The sequence below is a fragment of the Triticum dicoccoides genome, chromosome 2A (genome assembly GCF_002162155.2).
Source record: "Triticum dicoccoides isolate Atlit2015 ecotype Zavitan chromosome 2A, WEW_v2.0, whole genome shotgun sequence".
Classification (NCBI taxonomy): Eukaryota; Viridiplantae; Streptophyta; class Magnoliopsida; order Poales; family Poaceae; genus Triticum; species Triticum dicoccoides.
This window is the reverse complement of record NC_041382.1, coordinates 701,607,278-701,631,423: the sequence shown is the minus strand read 5'-3', so window position 1 is coordinate 701,631,423 and position 24,146 is coordinate 701,607,278. Positions and strand designations below refer to the sequence as shown.

General features: G+C 43.6%; 2 protein-coding genes across 15 annotated transcripts in view; one reads left to right on the top strand and one right to left on the bottom strand.

The window, feature by feature from the left end:
• LOC119356392 overlaps positions 1 to 6,073 on the top strand; it is an 8,288-nt gene extending 2,215 nt beyond the window's left edge. For 2 of the 14 annotated variants that reach the window (XM_037623345.1, XM_037623341.1), the window contains 11 exons: positions 436 to 522; positions 598 to 633; positions 816 to 872; positions 1,264 to 1,350; positions 1,422 to 1,484; positions 1,634 to 1,696; positions 2,149 to 2,235; positions 2,307 to 2,369; positions 3,083 to 3,162; positions 4,162 to 4,284; positions 4,395 to 6,073. In XM_037623345.1, coding sequence (XP_037479242.1) covers positions 436 to 522; positions 598 to 633; positions 816 to 872; positions 1,264 to 1,350; positions 1,422 to 1,484; positions 1,634 to 1,696; positions 2,149 to 2,235; positions 2,307 to 2,369; positions 3,083 to 3,162; positions 4,162 to 4,284; positions 4,395 to 4,400 — 752 coding nt within the window. In that variant the 3' untranslated portion in view covers positions 4,401 to 6,073. Of the gene's footprint in view, positions 1 to 435; positions 523 to 597; positions 634 to 815; positions 873 to 1,263; positions 1,351 to 1,421; positions 1,485 to 1,633; positions 1,697 to 2,148; positions 2,236 to 2,306; positions 2,370 to 2,513; positions 3,224 to 4,161; positions 4,285 to 4,394 lie in introns of those variants that run through there. The other 12 variants (XR_005171915.1, XM_037623344.1, XM_037623348.1 and 9 more) reach the window with 12 other exon arrangements.
• A 454-nt stretch (positions 6,074 to 6,527) lies between these two features.
• Positions 6,528 to 9,058, bottom strand: LOC119351955. The gene is made up of 4 exons (XM_037618718.1): positions 8,134 to 9,058; positions 7,852 to 8,046; positions 7,423 to 7,717; positions 6,528 to 6,810 (listed from the first exon to the last, which is right to left on the bottom strand). The coding sequence occupies exons 1-4, from the start codon at positions 8,242 to 8,244 to the stop codon at positions 6,773 to 6,775; spliced, it is 639 nt and encodes a 212-aa protein (XP_037474615.1). The 5' UTR covers positions 8,245 to 9,058; the 3' UTR covers positions 6,528 to 6,772.
• Between the last annotated feature and the right edge of the window lie 15,088 nt (positions 9,059 to 24,146).

The following is a 24,146-nucleotide window of genomic DNA, read 5'->3' as shown; positions in this document are numbered from 1 at the left end:
GTTTGACCCTCTGTTTTTCATCTTAATAAGCCGCGTTTAAGAATGTAGGGTGGAAACAACTTTCCCCTGTGTTCCCTATTATATTATTCTTCTGTTGGTTGCTTACATTTTGTACATGTTATATGTACATGGTAATTCATAAAAGGCATCAAGTTGGGTGTTGTTCTTTGCACATTATCAATGCCTGGCTACCTGCTGTCATTTCTAACTGCTCAACTCGAATAATCTAGGAAAATGTACGTCTTTAGAAATGCACAAATGCACCGTTGACAATAGTATGCCATTGATTGATGGCATGTTATGTGTAAAAGATCTACACTAGAAACATCTTCCCGTTGAAGTTTTCTGTTGCCATTTTAACTTAACGTCACCTATTGTATTTTTGCCTGGGTACCTGATGCCTCTTCTATGTTCTAACTACCAAACTGGCTGCAGGTGCTTTTATTACTCCATTCTCACAGACCATGTTTGGTACGACAGGTCCTACTAAAATCAGTGAAACTTCATTCGTGACAAATGCAGGTAAATTAGTTGAACACTGAGTGCTTGGCTTTGGCTACCTGCCACCAGTTCTAATAACTACAAAACTCTTTTCAGGTGCTCCAACTTTCACAGGTCTGCCTAATTATCTCTGTTAGTACCCATCAGTTGCAAATTCGGATTAAGTATTTTAAATTCGTTGAACACATGCATTCGTTTTCAAACCTAGACAAATCTACATCTTTTAAGGTTGATGATCCCTAGTATGGTTCATTGTTAGAGAACACCAAATAAACTAATGAAGGGGCTATAAGCATCATTTTAACATTTCACAGGTGATTCAGTCTCACGGCCTGCTAAAATCCCTTGGATCATATCTTCCACAAATGCAGGTAAATGAACTGAACACTCTCAACCGTTTTCATACCATATAGAAAGTCCATCTGCGCATATTGATACCTGAAATTCTTAGTTGTCGCCTGGCAGAGAAACTCCAGCACCGATAGTAATATTCCGCCTGCCATGTTTTATAACTCAGCAGGTTGATATATATATCTGTTCTCGTCATACCTCTTGGTTTCTATGGCAAACTATTTCCCAAAACCGCGGAATTTTCCGCCTCTTGCATTTATCAGCTGCTTTCTTTTTTCTACTTGTTTTATGCCCACAATAGTTGCAGGATTGCACTGGCATCTAGAAGCTGATAAACATACACACCACAAATCATATAATACACCTAGTTGGTTACATGCACATGCTCATTTTTGTGGGCTTGTTATGCAGGTGCCTTTAGCACTCCATCTTCGCAGACAATGCTTCATACGACAGGTTCAACTAAAAACATTGAGACTTCATCAGTGACAAGTGCAGGTAAATAGTTGAACACTGAGTCCTTGGCTTTGGCTACCTACTATCTGTTTTAACTGCAAAACTCCTTTCAGGTGCTCCAACTTTCACAGGTTTGCCTAATTATCTTCATTGGAACCCATCAGTTGCAAATTCAGGTTAAGTATTTTTAAATTCGTTGAACAGCTGCATTCGTTTTCAAACCTAGATAAATCTTTTCTGGAGAATGGTTCATCATAGAGAACATGAGGAACTAATCAAGGGTCTATACTATATGCATAATATCTAACTGTCAAACTCTTCACAGGTGATTCAGTCTCACAGCCTGCTAAAATTAAAATCCCTTGGATCATATCTGCCACAAATGCAGGTAAATTAACTGAACACTCAACCGTTTTCGTAAGCATGAGCTACGTCTACACATATTGATACCTGAAATTGTTTGTCAGAGAAATTCCATTACCAATAATAGTGTTCTACCCATATTGATTTCTCCTGTCCTCATACCACTTGGTTGCTTCGGCAAGCTATTTCGAAACTGTGGTGGATATCCTTTTCTGACTCTTGCATTTGTTGGCTGCTTTCTTTCTTCTACCTGTTTTATGCCTATAACAGTTGCATGATTTCACTTGCACAGTGGGTTGCCTGTACATGTAAATTTTTACGGTTATAGGTCTTCGCTAAAAACTCCAGGATCTCACTAAAAAATGTTGGTCTGAGTTTAGGCTCTTGATTTCCAATCTGCACTAGCCCTTCCCTCGCATTTCAAAATGTTTTGACTGTCAAGAGGACATTATAAGTAAATTACCCTACCTGTTGCAGGATCTTTTAGTACTCCATCCTCACAGACCATGCTTGATACGACAGGTTCTACTAAAAACATCGAGACTTCATCAGTGACAAGTGCCGGTAAATAGTTGAACTCCGAGTCCTTGGCTTTGGCTACCTACTATCTGTTCTAACTGCAAAACTCCTTTCAGGTGCTCCAACTTTCACAGGTTTGCCTAATTATCTTCATTGGAACCCATCAGTTACAAATTCAGGTTAAGTATTTTTAAATTTGTTGAACATCTACATTCGTTTTCAAACCTAGATAAATATTTTCTGGAGAATGGTTCATCATAGAGAACATAGAGAACTAATCAAGGGGCTATATGCATAATATCTAACTGTTAAACTCTTCACAGGTGATTCAGTCTCATAGCCTGTTAAAATTAAAATCCCTTGGATCATATCTGCCACAAATGCACGTAAATTAACTGAACTCTCAGCCGTTTTCCTAAGCATGTAAGAAGCTCCATCTACACATATTGATACCTGAAATTGTTTCAGAGAAATTCCATTACCGATAATAGTGTTCTATCCATATTGATTTCTCATGTCCTCATACCACTTGGTTGCTTCGGCAAGCTATTTCGAAACTGTGGTGGATATCCTTTTATGCCTCTTGCATTTGTTGGCTGCTTTCTTTCTTCTACCTGTTCTATGCCTATAACAGTTGCATGATTTCACTTGCACAGTGGGTTGCCTGTACATGTTCATTTTTACGGTTATAGGTCTTCGCTAAGAACTCCAGGATCTCACTAAAAAATGTTAGTCTGAGTTTAGAGTCTTGATTTCCAATCTACACTAGCCCTTCCCCCGCATTTTTAAATGTTTTGACTGTTAAGAGGACATTATGCGTAAAAGGTGAATAAATGAATGTTAATACTAATACTTATTTGGGTGATTCTAAAGGGTTTTAATACTTGGGCAGACCCAGTCGATCTAAGAAAGAGGCTGACAACTGCTGAGGAAGATGATCCCGGTAAAAAAAGGCAACGGACAAATAAATTGGTAATGCTTGGTATAACTCGCTTTCTGCTCAGTCACGCATCCTATATACTTAAGAAGTTCACCCCCACTACTTGATTTATCTCAACATGCAGCATAGACACCTCATCATCCAGTCACATCCAGCCACGTCACACCTCATGCAGTCCCATTCAAGCCCACCTCCTTAGGCCTCATAAAATATTACAAGGAAAAATGAAAATCTTTGGGATTTCTTCAAAACGTACGCGCCAATACAGTTCAGCGAAACGAACGCTGCTTCGTTTCCCATAAAAGCGCATACGCCATAATGGTTCCGTTTCCAAAGTAATAGCTGAACAAGCGCTCCCTTAGAAAAAAGGCCCTCTGCCTCTCTCCCACATAGCCACATAAAACGTCAGTTTTCCCCTGCCAACAGATAGCTCACAATCGTGGAAAAAACTAAGCCAACCTTTTCCCCTAGCTATGAAGATCCAGCGATGGGCAGGCGATCTCCGCGTGAAGTCCAGTCATCTCGCACGACCATCGATCTACTTCACCTGCAACTCCTCTCTACGCAGGCCAGACCACAGTTTCGTTGCCGGCCGCCCAGATCGTCGCTGAGGGCACAGCCGAATCGGCCTAATCAGGTCGTTATTATGCTCCTAATCTACCGGGCACGCCGGATGGTCTACCTCGCCACCGTCTCTTGGCAGCTGGGACGTGAGCCGGGTTGTTTTATGTTGCCGGCAACCTAGAATCACAGATCGTTAATTAAGGCACAACCGATGAGGCCTCTGCGATGCTCGATGGCCGCCGTCGGGTACCACAAGCATCGCGGAGTTCGCCTCAATCAGCAAAGAAGACTGTCACAGCGGCTCCTGCTCTGTGGCTGGTACATCAGCTTATCAGTGAGCATTGTAGCACTTAGTTTCACGTTAGATGAGGAATACCATTGTTACGTACTTCTATACCATGGTTGACATACTTCTTTGTTGTACGATTATTTATATTCTGCATTTATGATCAATTCCTACTTCCCAGTCTCCATCGTGCATTCCGCACGCGTCATCTGTGTCTCCGAGCACCAGGCTTCCGACACTCCGCTATGATCTCCACATGATCCCGCATGGGCTTCACGGAGTTGTAGTTTCACTCAGATATAAGGTAATGCATACCTTTTTATATTATACGGTGAGATTTGGATTTTGTCCATTGGTCGCACACAAGTGTTTTGATTACTAATATATGTCGTTGTTTTTCTCATGCCTTTTCAGCAATAGTATTGATGTCTATTCACCATCAAAAAAAAGTATTGATGTCTATTTGCAAGATGCCTGCCAAGGAGCTGCCAAAATTATCAACCTGGGCATGTTCTATGTATTAGTGATGCCTCTTTTAATTGCATTTGGCTAGGTTTTGTTTTGGTGCCAGACAGAACTTTGTTCACCCCAATTAAGCCTTTCAGTTTACTATCTTTGTTGCATGTTATGTTGCATTATACTCACTAAGGTGCAATTCCTTCCCTCTGAATTTGGAACTATCATGTTATCGGCAGCTTTAGTATAAAGGTTTGCATTCTGCTCCATCCAACACTTTCCTGTAAAAGTGCTCCTCCATGTAGGTCACTATATAACAACTGAAATTTTAAGCATTGACTGGTATGTATTTGTAGAGACTATGATAGATATAGAAGCATCAAAATTTAATATATGCCCATCTTCATTCTGCTGAAGTTTTACCTACTATTTTTCTTTGCCTATTAACCGATTCATGAAATAATTCACTGAGGTGGCCAAATACATTACTTTCATAAAATACATACGTGTTTTCTTTTTCTCTGTTATTAATTGTTTGACATATTATTGTTAATTGTACAAACTAATCTTGATTTTTCAGTTGCCGACACTTTTTTTTTCTTGCCATTTGAATCTTGCCCATTTGGATCGTGTCTAATGTGGCAAAGGTCACACATTCAATATTTGTTTGTGAGACTCCATTACTAAGGTGAGACATTTCCCACTTATCAGTTCGAGATATTGTCTGCAGTTTTAGTGTTCAATTCAGCTGCTCGACACTTTAGGATACCTCGTCCTTCACACCCAAAACAAGCTTCGGTTAGTTTTACCATAAAAAATGTTGTGTCATTAAGTGTTGTTATTCACAATTCTCTTTTGTAAAGCATAGTAACAAACTTAAAGGTTGTCATTTTGTGGTTAATGCATTTCCAAATTTGTTTTGGTGGTTAATTTTATTGATTCAAAGTTTCTAATTGGGCAAATCCTAATTAGTTCTTAATTTCTTACACATGGGATTCATTTTTCCTACTCTGCAATCCATCACGTATGTAGCAAATGGTTCAGTGGATATCACATATTTTTATGTCAGTCAATATTATATATATATAATTTTTGTCTATACTCCTTTAAATATTCATCTACTAATTCCCGCAGCAACGCGCGGGGTAGCATCTAGTTTCCTAAGAAGTACCTACAATATTAACTGGCGGAGTACTTGTTGGAATGCAGGAGCTAGAGTCTGAAACTGAAGCTGGTACTTGCGCCATCAACTTGATAGCCTGATTGAGTCGGGCCTTACTCACTGTGCTCCTTCAAGTCGATTAGTTGCAATTGTGTTGGAGGATACCATTAAGGAGGTTTTTGGATTAGAGAGTGGATACTGTACCTTGCTGCGAACGGTCCTGCGACGGCGGTGAGCTGGGGTGGCAGAGAACGGTCCAGCGACGACGGCGATGGCTACCAAGCGACAGGGCCGCACCAAATAGGCGGAGGATTAGGCACACATCCGGTGACTCGCCGACCATCGGAGACGGGAAGAGCCGGCTCGAGCCTGGCGGCAGTGGGTTCTTTTGGGAGAGAGCAGAGGAGCACTCGAGATTTCTCCCCGAAACAAACACCTCCTAGGTATAAATCTTATTAATGGTTCATTCCTGGAATCGATCCCTTCTTTGTTTGGTCAATTCTTGATCAGCAAAGGAGTGCACTCCCATATAAACATAAGCAGGATCACACACACACACCATTGATGTTGGTGTTTTGGTACATCAGCATGTTTGATTATATACACATATGAAAATGAAATGCCAGCAAACAGTACTCGTAAATGTGTGAGTCTGTTCAAGATTGTATGACTAAAGCTTGTGATCCATCGGATGGATTTCAGTAGTTCAGAAAACAGAGGGAACCGAAAGCAACTCTCAAGATCAGAGCGTGAATAGATCAGAAAGCTAATTTGGTTCATATATAAAAAAATAATGAGCTGCAGAGTGAACGTCTACTGCTGCACAATCTACTTATTGTGAAAACACACAATGCATCGTCAAAATGAAACAGCGACAAGCAATTGAAACCATAGGCAAGCTTAACTTTTCATTAGCTTGGAGTGCATGACTGACATAGGTTGAGTACATCAACTTTGATAGCTGAATGCCTGAATGGCCCGGGAACCATTTAGGAGTTACCTACGAGTGCATCACTTACGGCCATATATAAAGCTACCGTACACTGAAAAACAACACCTAAGATAGTCGGTTGAAGCAACAAAGCAAAATTTTACGACCAGGTAACAGAGTTGGTTGTTCTAGAAAGGATAATCATGTCGACGATCACCACAGATCCAGGCGTAACCATGACAATCATGCTGAGGGTGAGTCTTGGCTGCCGAGCATTAACCCTGCAGAGGATGCAAATTGAAAAACTCTGGTAAGCATCGTAATGTGCTGGAAATGTACAATCATTGTATGAGTAAATTTGTTGCCGTTGGAGGATAAAACATACCGCAATACATAGTAAAGGCAGAGAAAAAAACAAAGAACTCCTCAAACAGAATTTAACCTAGAAACTCTTTATGACAGTGTAATACAGATGGGACAACTAACTTTATGCAACCTAGAAACTATCTTTTTTGCTACGCACTGAATACATATGCAAAATACAAGGGCATAATCAGCAATTTTCATACAGAAGATTGCATAAAAAGGGCAACTTAGGTAAGTAAGCCTGCATAAAAACATTCCAACTGTTTATCACCCACTACACCATTAAGCTTCTATTTGATACAGATATGAGGGTTTGCCCATACAAATTCACTGGTAAGCATATTTAGCTAATAACCGGGATGCATATGCATCAGATAGTTGGCCTATCAATGCCACATTTGAACCACACTAGAGAGTCTGCATGACATGAAAAAATTGACGACTTGACTTTACTATGAAACTTTACAAGGATTAGTACCTTGTTGCATCTACAAAGCATCCTAATTAGGCGTGTACAACATACTCACCAGAGCTAAGATAAACATAGAGTTCCACAGAAGAATGAGCCTTGAAAATGTTGTATATGTTTGTGCATCCATCATCACTTGATGAGGCCCCATCTGACAGCTTCACAATCATTTTTTTGAGCATTGGCGCACATTTGAGTATCAGTTTCAAGAAATCAATCTCATGACCGTCAATCTCATGACCGTCTCCTCCACAGCCACTGATCTCCACTTCTTCGGTTCCAGTCAAGGAGATAGTTTGGGATCTCCACCCCATGGACTCACATGGACAATGAGGTGAGCATCCTTCTTTCACCTAAAACCAAATATAATATATATGTGATTTTTTTTGCGGGAAAAATATTATATGTGATTTTTTTGTGAGAAAAACAGTATATGTGATTAATACACAATGTATCATTAGAGTATGTAATCAGAGCAGAAAATTACCGATGACCTCTGTAGGATGACCTTAAGCTTCTGCATAGCACTACAAATTCTATTCATCCCTAGGACATGAAACGCGAGCGCTCCAAACACATGTCCATTTGTTTCAAGATGTAGCTCCAAAACGGAAAACTCGGCAATCATATGCTTTTCTATCTCGTGCATAAATGTCTCCTCTTCACAGACAAAAATAGAATTCTGGAAAAACAATTTGGTACGATATGTGTCATTCACAAATTTAGTTTAGTCATAGCTTGCTATAAGTTGAGTGGGAGAAGGACGTACGGCGCTGGCATGAATCTGCAGCGAAGGCAGCTGTCCTGGTGTCTGAGCCGTCTGCAGAGTCACCTGCTCGAGTCGCCAAACACCGAACACGACACCTCGAAGTAGCAGCATCTCCACGAGACCATCTCCACCATTGGTGCCAAGACGGAGATGCTGACCTTCTCCATTGCCGAAAAAGACACGGTCAATTGCCTAAGCACGGGGGCAACGATGTTGACACCATCCATCCAGTCGGTTTGGTGCAGGACAAGCTCCTGCAGCGACGCCGAGCTGACCGCAAGCATGGCGCTCACAGCGAGGTTGTCGTTGTCGGAATAAACGTTACTTAGGGAGAGCGTGCGCAAGCGCGGGGAGCAGGAGAGCAAGGCGTCAATGTCGACGGTGCATGCCCACAGGTGCAGCTCCTCGAGTGCGGGGAACTCGACGCCGGTTGGCACGCGGAGGATGACGCGGACGGGGTGAAGGGTCCAGCAGGATGGGGGTGGCGCGGTGGAAGCAAGGCAGGTCGACGATGAGCGGACCATCGAGTAAGTTCGTGGGGAGCTCAAACTCGAACTCCTCCGGCTCGAGCCGCGCGGCTGCGCGGAGCAACGAGTTGACGCTGGCAGCGTTGACCAGGTGCTCCTCGGGGATCGGCCATGGCAGCCGCTCGTTGGGGAAGCAGATTTCGATGAGCGAAACCACGGGCAGGGGTCGAGGTAAGCGGCCGAGCACCACTTCGAGCGAGTGGAACGGGACATCGCTGAAGACGATCTGGCCGAGGTGGGCCCAGAGGCTGCGGCACCGGCGGGAGAGGACCCTGGTGCGCGCGGCGGCGCTGATGCAGGGTAGGCTGGCGAGTACAAGGAGGAGGAGGTCGTCGGGGAGGGCACTGATGAGATCCGGTACGTCGCCTTGGGCTAGCAGCCGGGGGGAACACCGACGAGGTCCCCACCTCAGATGCATCGAAGCTCCGGAAAACCCCACCGTTTCCCTCCCACCGATTAGCCACTACTACCTGTCAAAAAAAACAATATTAGCTACCAATGGAGGAAATGGACCATGAACAGTGGTGTTAGGTACTAGTTCTCTCTCTTTCGATTACGCACACCAGGTCTCAAATACGACTTGGAAAGAAGAAAGAAACAGAAAGTAAAGCAGTCGGGCCGTTTTTATCCAAAGATGCTTCACTCCTTCGGCGCCCTGCTTTTTATAGCGTTAACTCATTTTGAGCCCACGAACCTGCTAGCTAACTGGCGATTCCGAGTTGGACGTTTGATGACGCGCCCTTCCCCTTGATTGGTCTATGTGGCACCTTCGGTTGCCATGGCAACATTTTTCATTGATGTCGTTGCATCTTCAATTGATGGTGCTGGTTTTCAGCCGTGTCACTTTTAATTCATGGATGCTTCACTCGTTCCACGCCTTGCTTTCTATGAAATTAACCTATATGGACCCACAAACTTGCGAGCTAGCTGGCGAATCTGAGTTGAACGTTCGATGACGCGCTCTTCCCCTTTGATTGGTTCATGTGACACCTTCGGCTGCCATGGCAGCAGCTTTCCTTATGTTGTTGCATCTTCAATTGGTGGCACCGGTTTCCAGTCATGTCATTTCTAATCCAAGGATGCTTCACTCGTTCCACGCCTTGCTTTTTATGGCATTAACCTATTATGGGCCCACAAACTTGCGAGCTGGCTGGCAAACCTGAGTTGGACGTTCGATGACGCGCTCTTCCCTTTTGATTGGTCCATGTAAAACCTTCGGCTGCCATGGCAGCAGCTTTCCTTATGTCGTTGCATCTTCAATTGGTGGCACTGGTTTCCAGCCGTGCCATTTCTAATCCAAGGATGCTTCACTCGTTCCATGTGTTGCTTTTTATGGCATTAACCCATTATGGGCCCACAAACTTGCGAGCTGGCTGGCGAATCTGAGTTGGACGTTTGATGACACACTCTTCCCCTTTGATTGGTCCATGTGACACCTTCGGCTGCCATGGCAGCAGCTCTCCTTATGTCATTGCATCTTCAATTGGTGGCACTGGTTTCCAGCCGTGCCGTTTCTAATCCAAGGATGCTTCACTCGTTCCACGCCTTGCTTTTTATGGCATTAACCCATTCTGGGCCCACGAACTTGTGAGCTGACTAGCGAATCTGAGTTGGATGTTCGATGACACGCTCTTCCCCTTTGATTGGTCCATGTGACACCTTCGCTGCATGGCAACAGTTTTCCTTATGTCGTTGCATCTTCAATTGGTGTCGCCGGTTTCTAGCCGTGGCGTTTCTGATCCAAGGATACTTCACTCCTTCGGCCCTTGCGATCTTTATGGTGTTACCTCATGCTGGGCCCGTGAACAAGCTAGCTGGCGAACCCGAGTTGGACTTCAATGACGCTCCCTTCCCCTTGATTGGTCCATGTAGCACCTTTGGCTGCCACGGCAACACTTTTCCTTGATGTTGTTGCATCTTCAATTGGTGACGCTGGTTTCCAGCCATGTCGTTTCTGATCCAAGGATGCTTCACTCCTTTGGCGCCTTGCTCTTTATGGCGTGAACTCATTCTGGGCCCACGAACCTGCGAGCTAGCTGGTGAATTCAAGTTGGATGTTCGATGGCGCACCCTTCCCCTTGATTGGTCGATGTGGCACCTTCGACTGCCATGGCAACACTTTTCCTTGATGTCGTTTCATCTTCAATTGATGTCGCAACACTTCGTGTAGCGGCTGTAATTGGGACACTAGCAACCCCTTGTCCTTGAGATTCGGCTTGACCCCAAGTCGCTGAAGTAAAAAAGATTTCTCTTAGTTGGATTGCATCTTTCCTCGTAGTGTCGAGGACATCAGGGTAAGACTAGCGAACCAGTAAACGTTCCCTATGGCCAGTGCATGTCTAGCGCAAATGGGTGGAGATGACCTCGATAGGTACCAGAGGGTCAGCAGAAGGAGTGGGTAGTTCAGGAGTGATTGATGTACCCGGTGTCAATGCTTGGTGCAACTAGGAGATGTGAACACCGGTGAAACTTGCAACCTTACGAGAGTTACAGTTCATAGGACACTAGGTTAGTGGCACGAAGAACCGTGAGGGTCCATAATACTTAAATGAGAGCTTCTGATTGGCAAGCCTTTCCACCGAAGTATGCAATGCGGTTGCAATTTGATGTATATTGCATCCCCTATTTTGAATGTACGTTCTGTGTGTTTCTTGTCAGCCTGGGTCTTCGTGATATTGCGAGCTTGATGCAGATATTGTTGGAATACTTAATGCATAAGTTTTCTTTCCTCGAGCCACTCTCTCAGAGCTGGGATTTTGCACATACATGGTACTTCGATACCCTAGTGGTGTGGTTCATGATGATACAGAGCCATGAAAGGTGTCATCTGCAATGTTGAACGGTAGTTGGAATTATACGAAAACTCCGGCCGGGTCTCCTTGATGTGAGTTGCGGTGTATCACCACGGCGATGATGGTGCACGGTGATGTGTTCATGTGCGAACACATGCATCAAGTGATCTCAAATCCAAAATATTCAATCCAACATAAAGAAACCTTAAAGAGCAAGAATCAATTCACCATGAAAATAGGAGAGAAAGGTGAACATCATAAGATCCAACTATATTGATAAACCTCGTGATAAATCAAGATCGTGTCAAATCAAGAACACGAGAGAGAGAGAGAGAGAGAGAGAGAGAGAGATCAAACACATAACTACTGGTATAAACCATCATCCCCAATGATGAACTACGCACGCATCACCATGGAGGCAGCAAGAATGATGAAGGTGGCCTCCCTAATGAGGCACCAGAATGATGAAGATGGCCTCCCCAATGGTTTCCTCCTACGGCAGAGTGTCGAAGAAGGCCTTTAGATGAGATCACTTCGGAACAGAGGTTTGCGGCGGCGGAGTAAAATTTCTAGGTTTCTTTCTGGAGGTTTATCAATTGATAAGAATTTCTAGTGTCCGAACCACGTCAAAAGAGTGTTGGGAGACCCACAAGTCAAGGGGCGCACCCACCCCCTGGGGTGCACCCTAGTGACTTGTAGCCCCCTCGGCCCTCCTTTGGTTGCCCCTGAAGCTTCTAGGGTCCTTCTGGGTTCATAAAAAATCCCTTAAATTTTCATCGCGCTTGGACCTTCCTAGGTATAGTTTTTCTGTGAAACAAAAAACATGCAAAAAACAAGGATTGGCACTGGACACTAAATTAATAGGTTAGTCCAAAAAATAATATAAATGGCATATAAAGCATACAAAATTGATAATATAATTGCATTTAATAAAAAATATAGATACGTCAGACACATATCATGTCTTTGGTAGTGCTCTGCCTCCAAAAGGATCGATCAGCTGTCATGATCCCATGAAGCGTCGCTTAGGTCTGAGCTTGGGCACTGTGATCCACCTCGATCTCCACTTCCTGAGGTGGTTGTAGATGTGGGTCGAGGTGACCTCATGTCCAAAAAACTCGAACACCTGCTTTGCAATAGCGTTCAAGTGCACCTTCTTGAAGCCCTTGCGAGTCCTCACCCTACTAGCTATGATTTCACACATCTTGTTAGGCACAAATGTCAACAGGAACAACTTCCATATAATGGAGTCCACCCACCCTCCTTTTTATCCTTTGCGGCTACCTTTTGAGAAGCAACGTGAGCTGCAACATTGGGCTGAGCCGGCACAAATGCGTAAGCCACAAATGATGGAACCGTAGCCGACACCTCGAAAACATCTGAATCAGGAGACATCTGATCGATGGGAGGCTAGGAGTCCTCGGCATGCGGCTATGGGACACAACAAGAGTCTGACTAAACTCTTGCGTGCTCATGTCCTACAAGCGTAAGCATGAGCAATAGCGGAGCATGCTATACATCGATAATACGAACTACCACTAAATATGGACAGTATAAACGAACACTACATGTAGACAGTATGAACGAGCACTATCACATGTACAGACGGGTGATCTAGTTCAACATGGCACCTCAAATCATAGCAAGGAGTTCAATAAACTAGCACACATATTTACGAGGAGCGTGGCATTGTAGCGGACGAGCACGCCTGGTCACTTTATCTGTACGGCGAGGACATGTGTGGAGATTCGAGTGGTTTTAATGTCTGAGGGCGGTACGATGGATTTGGTGATGGACTCGCGATAATACGTTGTGGGGCATTTGGGGTAAACGGTAAGGCGGCCAACGGCAATGAGACCCGGCAAGGACCTGGGTGGATGGGACATAACGTGGCCAAGAGATCGTGTCGGTCGTGGCCAAACGGACATGAGCGGGCGAGGGTGTTTTGTTTTATGTCCAGAACTGTCGTCTTCCTTCCTGAAGGTAGCAATGTTTTCATGCAAACCGTGGAACAATTTGTGAATTGTGATGACACACTCGCCCAAAGTGACAACGCCATCGAAAGCGGCGATTCTTTTTTTGAAATGGAACACTTGTAGTCCATTACGACACGGCCAAATCGCTGGTCACTGCACTGATTACATCTTCAGGGTAGCTTGTGAACCATTCACAGTGTTCATCATGAGCTAAACCTGCACCCATAGAAGCCAACACATGTGTTGGCTTGTTACAAGATCTTGGAATATAGACTACAGAGGGCTCTATAAAAAGAGTGCTAAGCTTGAACTTAATATCGCTGAACATGATTCCTAAGGGCGCCGGGTCATAGGCAGTAGATGTCACAGCTTGTTTGAGCAAAAGACAGTCTGTTTCAAAAACAACACGTCCAACACCCAAACGATCAGCCAGAGAGATGGCCTGTAGAAGGTCATAAGTTTCAGCATGAAGAGCATCCGAGCAGTCATGTTTCCCGCCAGCTGCTGCAAACCGGACATCCGGCGTTTCATCTCTATAGAGAATACCCCAGCCACCTGCTCCTGTTTGTTCACAAAAGGATGCATCCATGTTGATCTTGACCATATCATTCGATGGTTTCTCCCATCTACATTCCTGCACTATTTCTGGTTTGGGTTTCGGTATCAGGAATTCAAACCATTCATCAACATGATGCTTGACAGTATACCTGGGTGCCTCATACCCAGCAGGCGTCCTGGTTGGGACCTCAAACGATATCATCAACATGGTGTTTTTTCTCCCCTGAGCCGCCAGGAAGACAACGCGGGGGACCGAGCTCGATGGGTGTTGTATGCTATCAGACGATATCATCTTGATTATAAACCAGCCAAACAGTCTCACACTTAAATACTGAGAATACCAACTTGATGTGGGCTCCTTTGCATGCAGTTTTTGAATGCGTATAACGACGCAGGGCCGTACTGTAGGGTTGCATGCATGGGTTGCCTATTCTCTCTTCTCTCACAAACAAATCCATCTATTTATTTCATCTTTGCTAACTTAAATCGGTCAAATCTATCTTTTGAACCAACATTCTGATTTGAAAAAAAGAAAGATTTCAACTCATATCGCAGGCCTTTAAAACAAGGCTGATTTTGGATACATTTTAAATGGGTTTAAATATCATGAAACATATTTCACAAAAATCACATATATTTCAATTCCATATTTTTAAATAAAATATTTCACTCTTTTGAAATAAACCATTACACATTTCCAAATAACCAGTTCCACAAGTTGACAATTCAGTTTCATATTATTTTCATTTTCAGAACCAACATTTCACTTTTTGCTGGCTTTTTTCACGGAAAAACATATTTATTTCAGTTCCACACTTTTGGAATAAACTATTACATATTTTCAAATAATCAGTTTCACAAGTTGACAATTCAGTTTTATATTGTTTTCATTTTCAGAACCCACATTTCATCGGCCTGATTCACAAAAATCGCATCTATTTCAATTAAACATTATTCACATTTCACTCTTTTGAAATAAACTGTTACACATTTTGAAATAATGAGTTTCACAAGTTGACATTTCAGTTTTATATTGTTTTCATTTTCAGAACCCACATTTCACCGGCCTGATTCACAAAAATCGCATCTATTTCAATTAAACATTATTGGAATAACACATTTCACTCTTTTGAAATAAACTGTTACACATTTTGAAATAATCAGTTTCACAAGTTGACATTTCAGTTTCATATTTTGGTTAAATCGTTCCAGTGAAATAGGTTGTTTCACATGTTTCTAATGAAAGTAGGATTGTATCACATTTTTATAGTGAAATATGTTTGTTTCGCATATGAAATGTGAAACGTCAAAATTTAAACGTGTGTGAAATGTATGCAAAATTGGTCTTGTTCTAAAGGCCTTGGCCCCCGGAGTCCAAATATATAAATTATTTTATAATGAGCTTATATTTTTAAAAGATATGAGCGATTTAAATTGTCAAAGATAAAATAAAGTCTATTAATTTATTTGGGAGGGAGATGGAGCAGAGATGTGTGAATAACGTACTTCATGTTAGGATTAATTAATTAGTTTAATTAATGGAAATCTCTGTTTAGCAAACCGACGTGCGGTTTTCTCTCCCAATGGGTCACGTCCTATTGTAACGGACACGCCCGTCGATCCCATCTCTCGTAACGTCGAGTCTCTGTGATGCGCCCCTTCCAGGGGTATATATTTGTACATCATCGCAATCAATGGATATCAATGATTACTATTCATTCTTTACACGTTATCACGCACTTCTCTCCAGCAAGAGCGACAGGCCAGAACTCGTCGGAGAAAGACTCGGAATGGTGAGGATGTCGTCCCTCGCCTCCCTTCTCCTTGGTCTTCTCTGGGAAGAAGGTCGCCGCCACTTCCTTGCCGAGCAACGCCGCCGGTTCGTCCGTCGTCGATGGGGGGCACCACCAGCAGTTTCTGGCCTCGGCATTAACCGCCGCGAGAACTTCGCTGGAGGACGCCGCCATCTCGCGGCCGCTAGACGACGCCGTTGCGCAACGCCGGTAAACCGATGCCTGGCCACGCCGGTTGACAACCGCCAGGGTCTTGACACAGGGCTTGTCGCCGGACTGAGTGCCCCTCCACCGCTGAACGCCGAGATGGGCGTGTCAGGACCTACAGTTGTCGCCGGCACACGTCTGCCGTCACCCATGCCAGCAGAGGAGGAGGAACGGCTGATAGTCGTCGACATACCTGCACGCGGCTACAGCCCAGCTCCGACGCACGTCGCCAACGCCGGGGGCGACGGCCTCGTCTTCATCCCGACTCCAGGACGCGTGATGGGCACCACGGGCGTGGTCACCACTGCCGGAGTAAGTGGCAGCGCCGGTCTAGGGCCTGAGATGGCCACCGCGGGGACTGGCCACACACCATGGGCATTTGGCCGCTCCCCTGCTCCTCCCAGCAAACAGGGCATCTTCCTCTTCGGGTCAGGAGGGACGCCCGCCACGGACGTCGCTGGCACAAGCGGCAGCGCGGGTACGCCCGACATCGGCGCGAGCCGCCGTCTCCTCTTCGGCCGCTCCATCGCCGCCATCGACCGTCGCCCTGGACGGCGTCCAGGAGCGTGGGATTCGGCGTCGCTCGGCCTCGCCAATAGACTCCAGAATGGAGTGGACATCCCTAACTATAGTCCCTCATCGGATGAGGAGGACTCCCTTCCTTCGCCGCCGGTGAGCACACAATGATAGGAACAATAGTGGGCGACGCCTCCTACGCGTGGAAATTTGGGGGCGGTCAGGGAGGAATCCCTAATCGTCGCCTTTTTATACGGGCTCAGGCGCCTCCTGTTTGTCGGGCCAATTAGGCCGAAAGGCCGGATGGGCTGCGACCCATGCCCCGTCGTAGCTGTACTTTAGCAGTGGGCTGTGCTACTGGTTTGGGTCTATTTGCTGTGACCCAAGACCATTTTTTCGTTTTTCTTTTTCTGTTTAGTTCTTTTGACTAGCAGTTTGAAGTTATGACTAGTTATTTAGTAATTTGTGTAAATTACTATATTGTATTGTTCAGTAATTAGTGTGTATTACTGTATTGTACAAGTACAATGTATGTCAATGTATATGTTCCGGCAATTTGGCAATTGCTATATGTTGATCAATATACATGCATTGTTTTATTTACAACACAATTAATTTTCTATGAGAGTAAATTAATAAGCATGATGATTGCATGCAGGATATGGTTGACATATCTAAAAAATTGTTGAACTTGCCGTTGATGGTACCAACTATTTGACATGGGCAATGGATGTCAAAATCAATTTGACGACCAAGGGACTCAATTACGCTATAACCACACCTGCCCAAGGGACTGCATCCATAAAAGACATAATAAGGTATTTAGCGTTGCACTTCATTCGACATCATCTTCACCATGACCTAATGACAGAGTATCTGATGGAGGAGAGCCCTCTGACACTCTGGAACTCCTTAAATGAGAGGTATGATCAACAAAGGGCAGTGATGTTGCCTGAAGCGCAATGGGAATGGGCGCTAGTCCGATTCCAAGACTTTAAGTCTATAGCTGCATACAATTCTGCTATTCATAAGATCAACTCCAAGTTAAGATTCTGTAATAGTGCAGTTTTCTGATGCTGATCTTATTGAAATGACGCTTTCTACTTTCCATCCTTTTATGAGGATACTTGCTGAACAATATCGTCAACAAAAGTATAAGAAGTATTCTGAGTTGATTTACTCGCTGCTTCAGGCAGAGAAGCACAATGAGCTTCTTGAGAAGAACAATTTGGCTCATCCAACAGGAACGATGCCTCTGCCTGAATCACACTTCAACTCTAAGAATACTCAAAAGTTCAATGGTTCCAAAAAGAACCGTAGGACATTCAATGGAAAGTGGAAGCGTAATGAGAAGCAAAATAAGTATGGGGTCCAAAAAGGCAAAGGTCCTTTCAAGAAGAATGAAAGGGCTAGCAACACTGGTTTCTTCAGGTGTGGTTGTAAGGAACACATTGCAAAGAAGTGTGACACTTCGAAGCATTTGGTGGAATTGTACCAGCAGTCACTTGGAAAGGGCAAGAAGGCTCAGGGGAACCAGTATGAAGCACACTTTAGTGGAAATGAAAATGGTACCCCTGCGGTTGATGGTTCTCGAAATGATTCTCCGAACATGGACAACCAGGAGCAGAATCAGCAAGTGGAAGAACCAATACTAGATGTCGATGCCACGCTAGTGGAATTTGGTTCTACTAACGTATATGGAGACCAGATTTAGTCTCATTTGTCTAAGTATTGTAATGATGTTATTAGACATATTACATGTGTTGTAAAATAAGTTATGTCCTTAGACATAATGTGTTAGCTATGTCGTGTGACATAGGGCTTGTAATAAGTATAGGACATATATAGTTTGTAATGTATGTATGATTCTATAAGAGTTTGATTATATACTAAACTTTGTTCTTTTACTCTATAGAACTTCAAGGAATAATACAATGGAGGAGGAAATGTGTTTAGTGGATAGTGCGTCTACTAACACGATACTTAGGGAGATGAAATATTTCTAGACACTCAAGAAGAGTAATGGAAGTGCCATGACAATTGCTGGTCAAGACACGGTAATTGTTGGTTCTGGTCAAGCTACAATTACACTCCATATGGGTACTAACTTGGTAATCCAGGATGCTCTACTGTATCCAGATTCTACTCGTACCTTGCTGAGTTTTAAGGATATCCGCAAAAATGGTTTCCATGTGGAAACTAATGAAGAGAATGAGGCTGAATGCCTACTCATAACTCAGCAAAAGGGATTTCGAAAGGAAGTCCTTGATAATTTGCCTTCTCTATCTTCTGGGTTGTATTATACATACATTAAACCAGAGACACATATGGCGTACAAGATAGTTTTTCAGAATCTTGATAAGTTCAAGATTTGGCATGGTCGCCTGGGTCATCTTGGTATTGGGATGATGAGAAAAATTATTGCTGGTTCTGTTGGACACAACATAACAGATAGAAAGTTCCCAAAATCATCGGATTTTGTATGCATAACATGTGCAACTGGGAAATTGATCACAAGACCATCTTATGTGAAATTAAAGGATGAGCCGCTTAATTTCCTTGAACGCATTCAAGGAGATATTTATGGTCCAATACAACCGTTATCTGGACCATTCAGATATTTCATGGTCCTAATTGATGCATCAACGAGATGGTCAAATATGTGTCTACTATCAACAAGGAACCATGCTTTTGCAAAGATAATTGATCAGATCATTAAATTGAGAGCAAACCACCCTGAGTATAGGATAAAAACCATCATAATGGATAATGTCGCAGAATTTAGTTCATGAGCATTTAATGATTACTGCCTAGCTTTGGGCATTTCTATGGACCACTCAGTACCTTATGTACATACCTAGAATGGTCTTGGGGAATCACTTATCAAGAGGATCAAGTTGATAGCAAGACCGCTCCTACAGAATAGTAATCTTCCAACTTCATGTTGGGGTCATGCAGTTTTATATGCTGCAGAATTAATACAAATTCGACCAGCTGCATATCATACGGTCTCCCCGTTGCAGTTAGTACGTGGAAACCAGCCAAGTCTTTCCCATCTGCGGCAATTCGGTTGCGCGGTATATGTACCGATCTCACCACCGCAGCGTACATCAATGGGCCCTCATAGACTAATGGGGATCTATGTGGGGTACAATTCTCCATCAATCATTAAGTACTTGGAAACCCTGACAGAGGATTTGTTTACAACCCGGTACGCTGATTGCATTTTTGATGAGGATAATTTCCCGAAATTAGGGGGAGACAATAACCACAAAGAATGCCGAGAAATAGATTGGGATGTGAAAGGCATCCAGTCCTTAGATCCGCGTATGAATGAGTCTGAACTGGAGGTTCAGAAGATTACAAATTTGCAAAATATTGCAAATAATCTATCAAATGCATTTACTGATTATAAAGGTATCACAAAATCAAATGTCCCCCCTATGAATGTGCCAGAGAGAGTGGATATGACCCATAGATCTACTCAGCCACCCAAGAGGGGGAGGAATCTGGACACAAAGGACAAAGCTTTGCAGAAGCGTCCAAGGGGAATGAGGAATCCTCAAAAAGTAAATGCAAGTCAACAAAATGTTGATATTCAACCTAGGGTTGAAGGACACCTGAAGGATGATGGACATCCAGAACCCAACACGAGTGTGCACACAATTTTTGGTGTTGGGACATCGAAAGACCTTGATCCAATTGTTGAGGTAAATCACGAAGGATCAAAAGGTATTGATGAGATATCCATTAATTATATTAATTCGGGAGAATCATACAATAGAAAGACTACAGTTGTCGATACTTATTTCGCCTCTAGAATTGCAGAAGGCCTTGATTTGGATAGAGAACCTAAGTCCATGGCAGTGTGCATGAAGCGCTCAGACTGGTCCAAATGGAAGGCAACAATTGAGGATGAATTGCACTCGCTCATAAAAGGAGGGGTATTTACTGCAGTAATACCCACTCCTCAGCATGTGTTCCCTGTGGGAGCAAAATGGGTTTTTGTTCGTACGAGGAATGAGAACAATGAGGTGGTGAGATATAAGGCGAGGCTTGTAGCACAGGGGTTCACGCAAAGACCCGACATCGGTTATGATGAAACATATTCTTCTGTTATGAGTGGAACAACGTTCCGATATTTAATATCACTGGCAGTGAAAATGAATTTGTCTATCCAACTGATGGATGTTGTGACTGCATGTTTATATGGGTCACTGGATTCGGATATTTATATGAAAGTTCCTGAGGGAATGAAGCTTCCGAATCCTAAGGCTAATCACAACATGTATTGCGTAAAGCTTCAGAAGTCATTATATGGCTTGAAGCAGTCGGGAAGAATGTGGTATAACCGACTGAGTATATTCCTTCTTCAGAAGGGTTACTCAAACAACAGTGGTTGCCCATGTGTGTTTATTAAGAAATCTAAGAATGAATTTTGCATTATTTCTGTGTATGTGGATGATCTGAATATCATTGGGACTACACAAGAAATACATGAGGCAAGTAATCATCTTAAGACAGAGTTTGAGATGAAAGATCTGGGTAAGACTAAATTTTGTTTGGGCCTACAACTTGAACATCTTTCTTCAGGAAAACTTGTTCACCAGTCTGCTTATATCCAAAAGATTCTTGAGAAATTTAATATGGATAAAGCATATCCATCGAAAACATCAATAGTTGTTATATCTTTTGATAGAGATAAAGACCCATTTAGACCTAAGGGTGATGATGAAGAGGTATTAGGACCTGAGTTTCCTTACCTCAGTGCTATTGGAGCACTAACGTATCTAGCAAACTGCACTAGGCCTGATATATCATTTGCAGTAAATTTATTGGCTAGATTTAGTACATCACCAACAAAGAGACATTGGATTGGTGTGAAGAACATTTTCAGACATCTTCAAGGCACCAAAGATCTTGCTTTATTCTATCAGAAAAATCAAGATAAGACCATGGTGGGATATTGTGATGCTGGATACCTATCTGATCCCCATAATGCCAGATCACAGACTGGTTTTGTCTTCTTGAGTGGAGGTACGGCCTTTTCTTGGAAGTCGACAAAACAAACTCTGGTGGCTACGTCCACGAATCATTCTAAAATTATTGCTTTGTTTGAATCATCATGTGAATGTGCATGGCTTCTCAGAATGATTAACTTTATTGAAAGTTCAAGTGGGATTGGATCATTGGAATCACCCACTATTATCTATGAAGATAATCCTACATGTATTACATAGATGCAGACAGGTTATATAAAGAGCAATATTATAAAGCATATTTCTCCTAAATTATTTTATCCCCATGAGTTACAGGAAACCGAGGAGATAACTATTTTGCAAACGAAGTCATGTGACAATCTTACTGATTTGTTTACAAAGTCATTACCAAGTTCTTTATTTGAGAAGTACATCAATGGAATTGATATGAAACGACTTCGAGACTTGCAAAGTTCAGGGGGAGTGTCTCCCTGAATGATAATCTGTTTGTGATCCTCGGATCTTTGATATTGCACTCTTTTCCTTTATAAGTTTTCCTAAATGGTTTCTTATGGAAGGTTTTTAATGAGGCAATAGTAATGCAGGCATTGTGATACGACAGTTTCTCCTTATTTTCCCACTGGGTTTTTGGAAGGAGTTTTTGATGGCATATTGTATATACCTCCTCATATTTTTTCCTACAGGATTTTTGGAGGAGACTGATCATGATGATGATGATGACCAAGATGTTGATGATGATGTTTGCAAGAATAATTGAAGCAGAGATTAGGGAGGATCCCTGTTTAGCAAACCGACATGCGGTTTTCTCTCCCGATGGGTCACATCCTATTGTAACGGACACGCTCGTCATTCCCATCTCTCATAAACGTCGCGTTTGTGCGACGCGCCCCTTCCAGGGGTATATATTTGTACATCATCACAATCAATGGATATCAGTGATTACTGTTCATTCTTTACACATCACTCGCTCAGGTTGCTGGACTTCAAAAAGTGGTCAGCGTATGGCATAACTGGTGAGTTATTGATGTGATGTAATTAATGAAATACTGAGCTATAAAATAGAGTGGGGTGAGCAATGCTATGGGGAACAATATGCATGGATCGTAGTCTCCAAGAGACAGCCATGCACGGGATCCTTCTCGCCATCGTTCAGTGTTGATTTTATAGCTCAGTATTTCATCAATTACATCACATCAATTGCTTCCTTCCATTTGGACCAGCGTAGTCTTCTGTCGCTGCTGGGCTGCAAAACTGGCCAAGTGTTGAGGGCTTTTGCCTTTGTGTGATATGAACCATTGGATCTGTTTTGGATGGAGATGAAGAGCCTAAAGTTGCAACGTGACTTCATCAAGTGAAGTCACTGGATCTCAGTCCCGTCCGGGTCAGGTCTTCGGCTCATAGACACAACGAACCATGTCCGCGATTGTCTAGGCATACAACGTGAGCCTGTCTACAGCCTGCTCGCCGGTCACGCCGGATGCTCCTCCACGTGTAGTTTGTCATACAAAACTCCAGCGGCTTTCATGGTGTCTGCGCCCTGTGTATGAATGAACAGTGGTGGCGCCATGTAGCGCAGGAAGAAAATGTTATCCACAACATGCAAGACGACACCCGCGGCAATGATAATGTTGAGCACGTTGGCATGACAAGGCGACGCTAGCTGGATACCCGACAACAACGAGCTAGGGCAAGAATGGGCTCGCCATGCCCGTCTCCACCATGGCCGTGCTCGGCATCACCATGCCAAGCTTGGCCGCGGCCGACACCGCGCGCCTCCGCCTCGCTGTGCACCTGTGTCACTACCGCTGCTCGTGTCCAACCCTCGCAAGACTCCCAGCAGGCCAGCACCATGGCGGCATGGCCCATGCTTGTTCTTGTGCCCGACATCGACATGGAAACCATTGTTGTGCTCCAACTACAGTCTGTTGGACCCGTGTATCAGTGCATACAATCCAATGGACAACATCCTGAACCAGCTAGCCGGAGAGCCTGCATGTGCATCACGCAGCAGCCGGGGATGCGAGAAGGATGCGGGAGGTGATGGGCAGAGGGAGTCATGGCTCGTGTTTTCCTATATTCTTTTTCCATTCAAACAAGGTATTATATAGACTAATCTTATTCTTAACAGAAAAACAAACAAAAACGGATTTTCCTAAAAATCCTCTAAAATGTAAAAAACCAGTTTTTCAAGATCTAACGTGTAGTACCTCATATCCAAACAACCACTTAGGGTTTCATAGCGCACCCATGATACATCTCTTCATCAATGCGATCAGCTTATCCACAGAAAGGAACATGTCACTCTGCATTCTGTTCTGCATCACGCTCATGCTCAGTGTACACCTGGTGCTGTGCTCTTTCAGTAGCATTGTATCTCTATTTCGTATGATACCCAGAATGGGTGGTCATGGCGCCCACAGTTAGGTTCTACTTGAGATTCAGAAGCGGTGTAGCATGGCTCAAGACGAAGGACCGTCCCAGTGCGATGGGTACATGATGGGGGTCAGGGCGCCCACCGTTTGGTTCTAACGGCACGGCACTAGGATGGTGGGCCAACCTTGTTTTATTGCAGCTCCTAATCCTAACCAGTACAGGACGTGTACCAGGCTAAGACACCTAGGGACGGAGTCAGGATTTGAACATG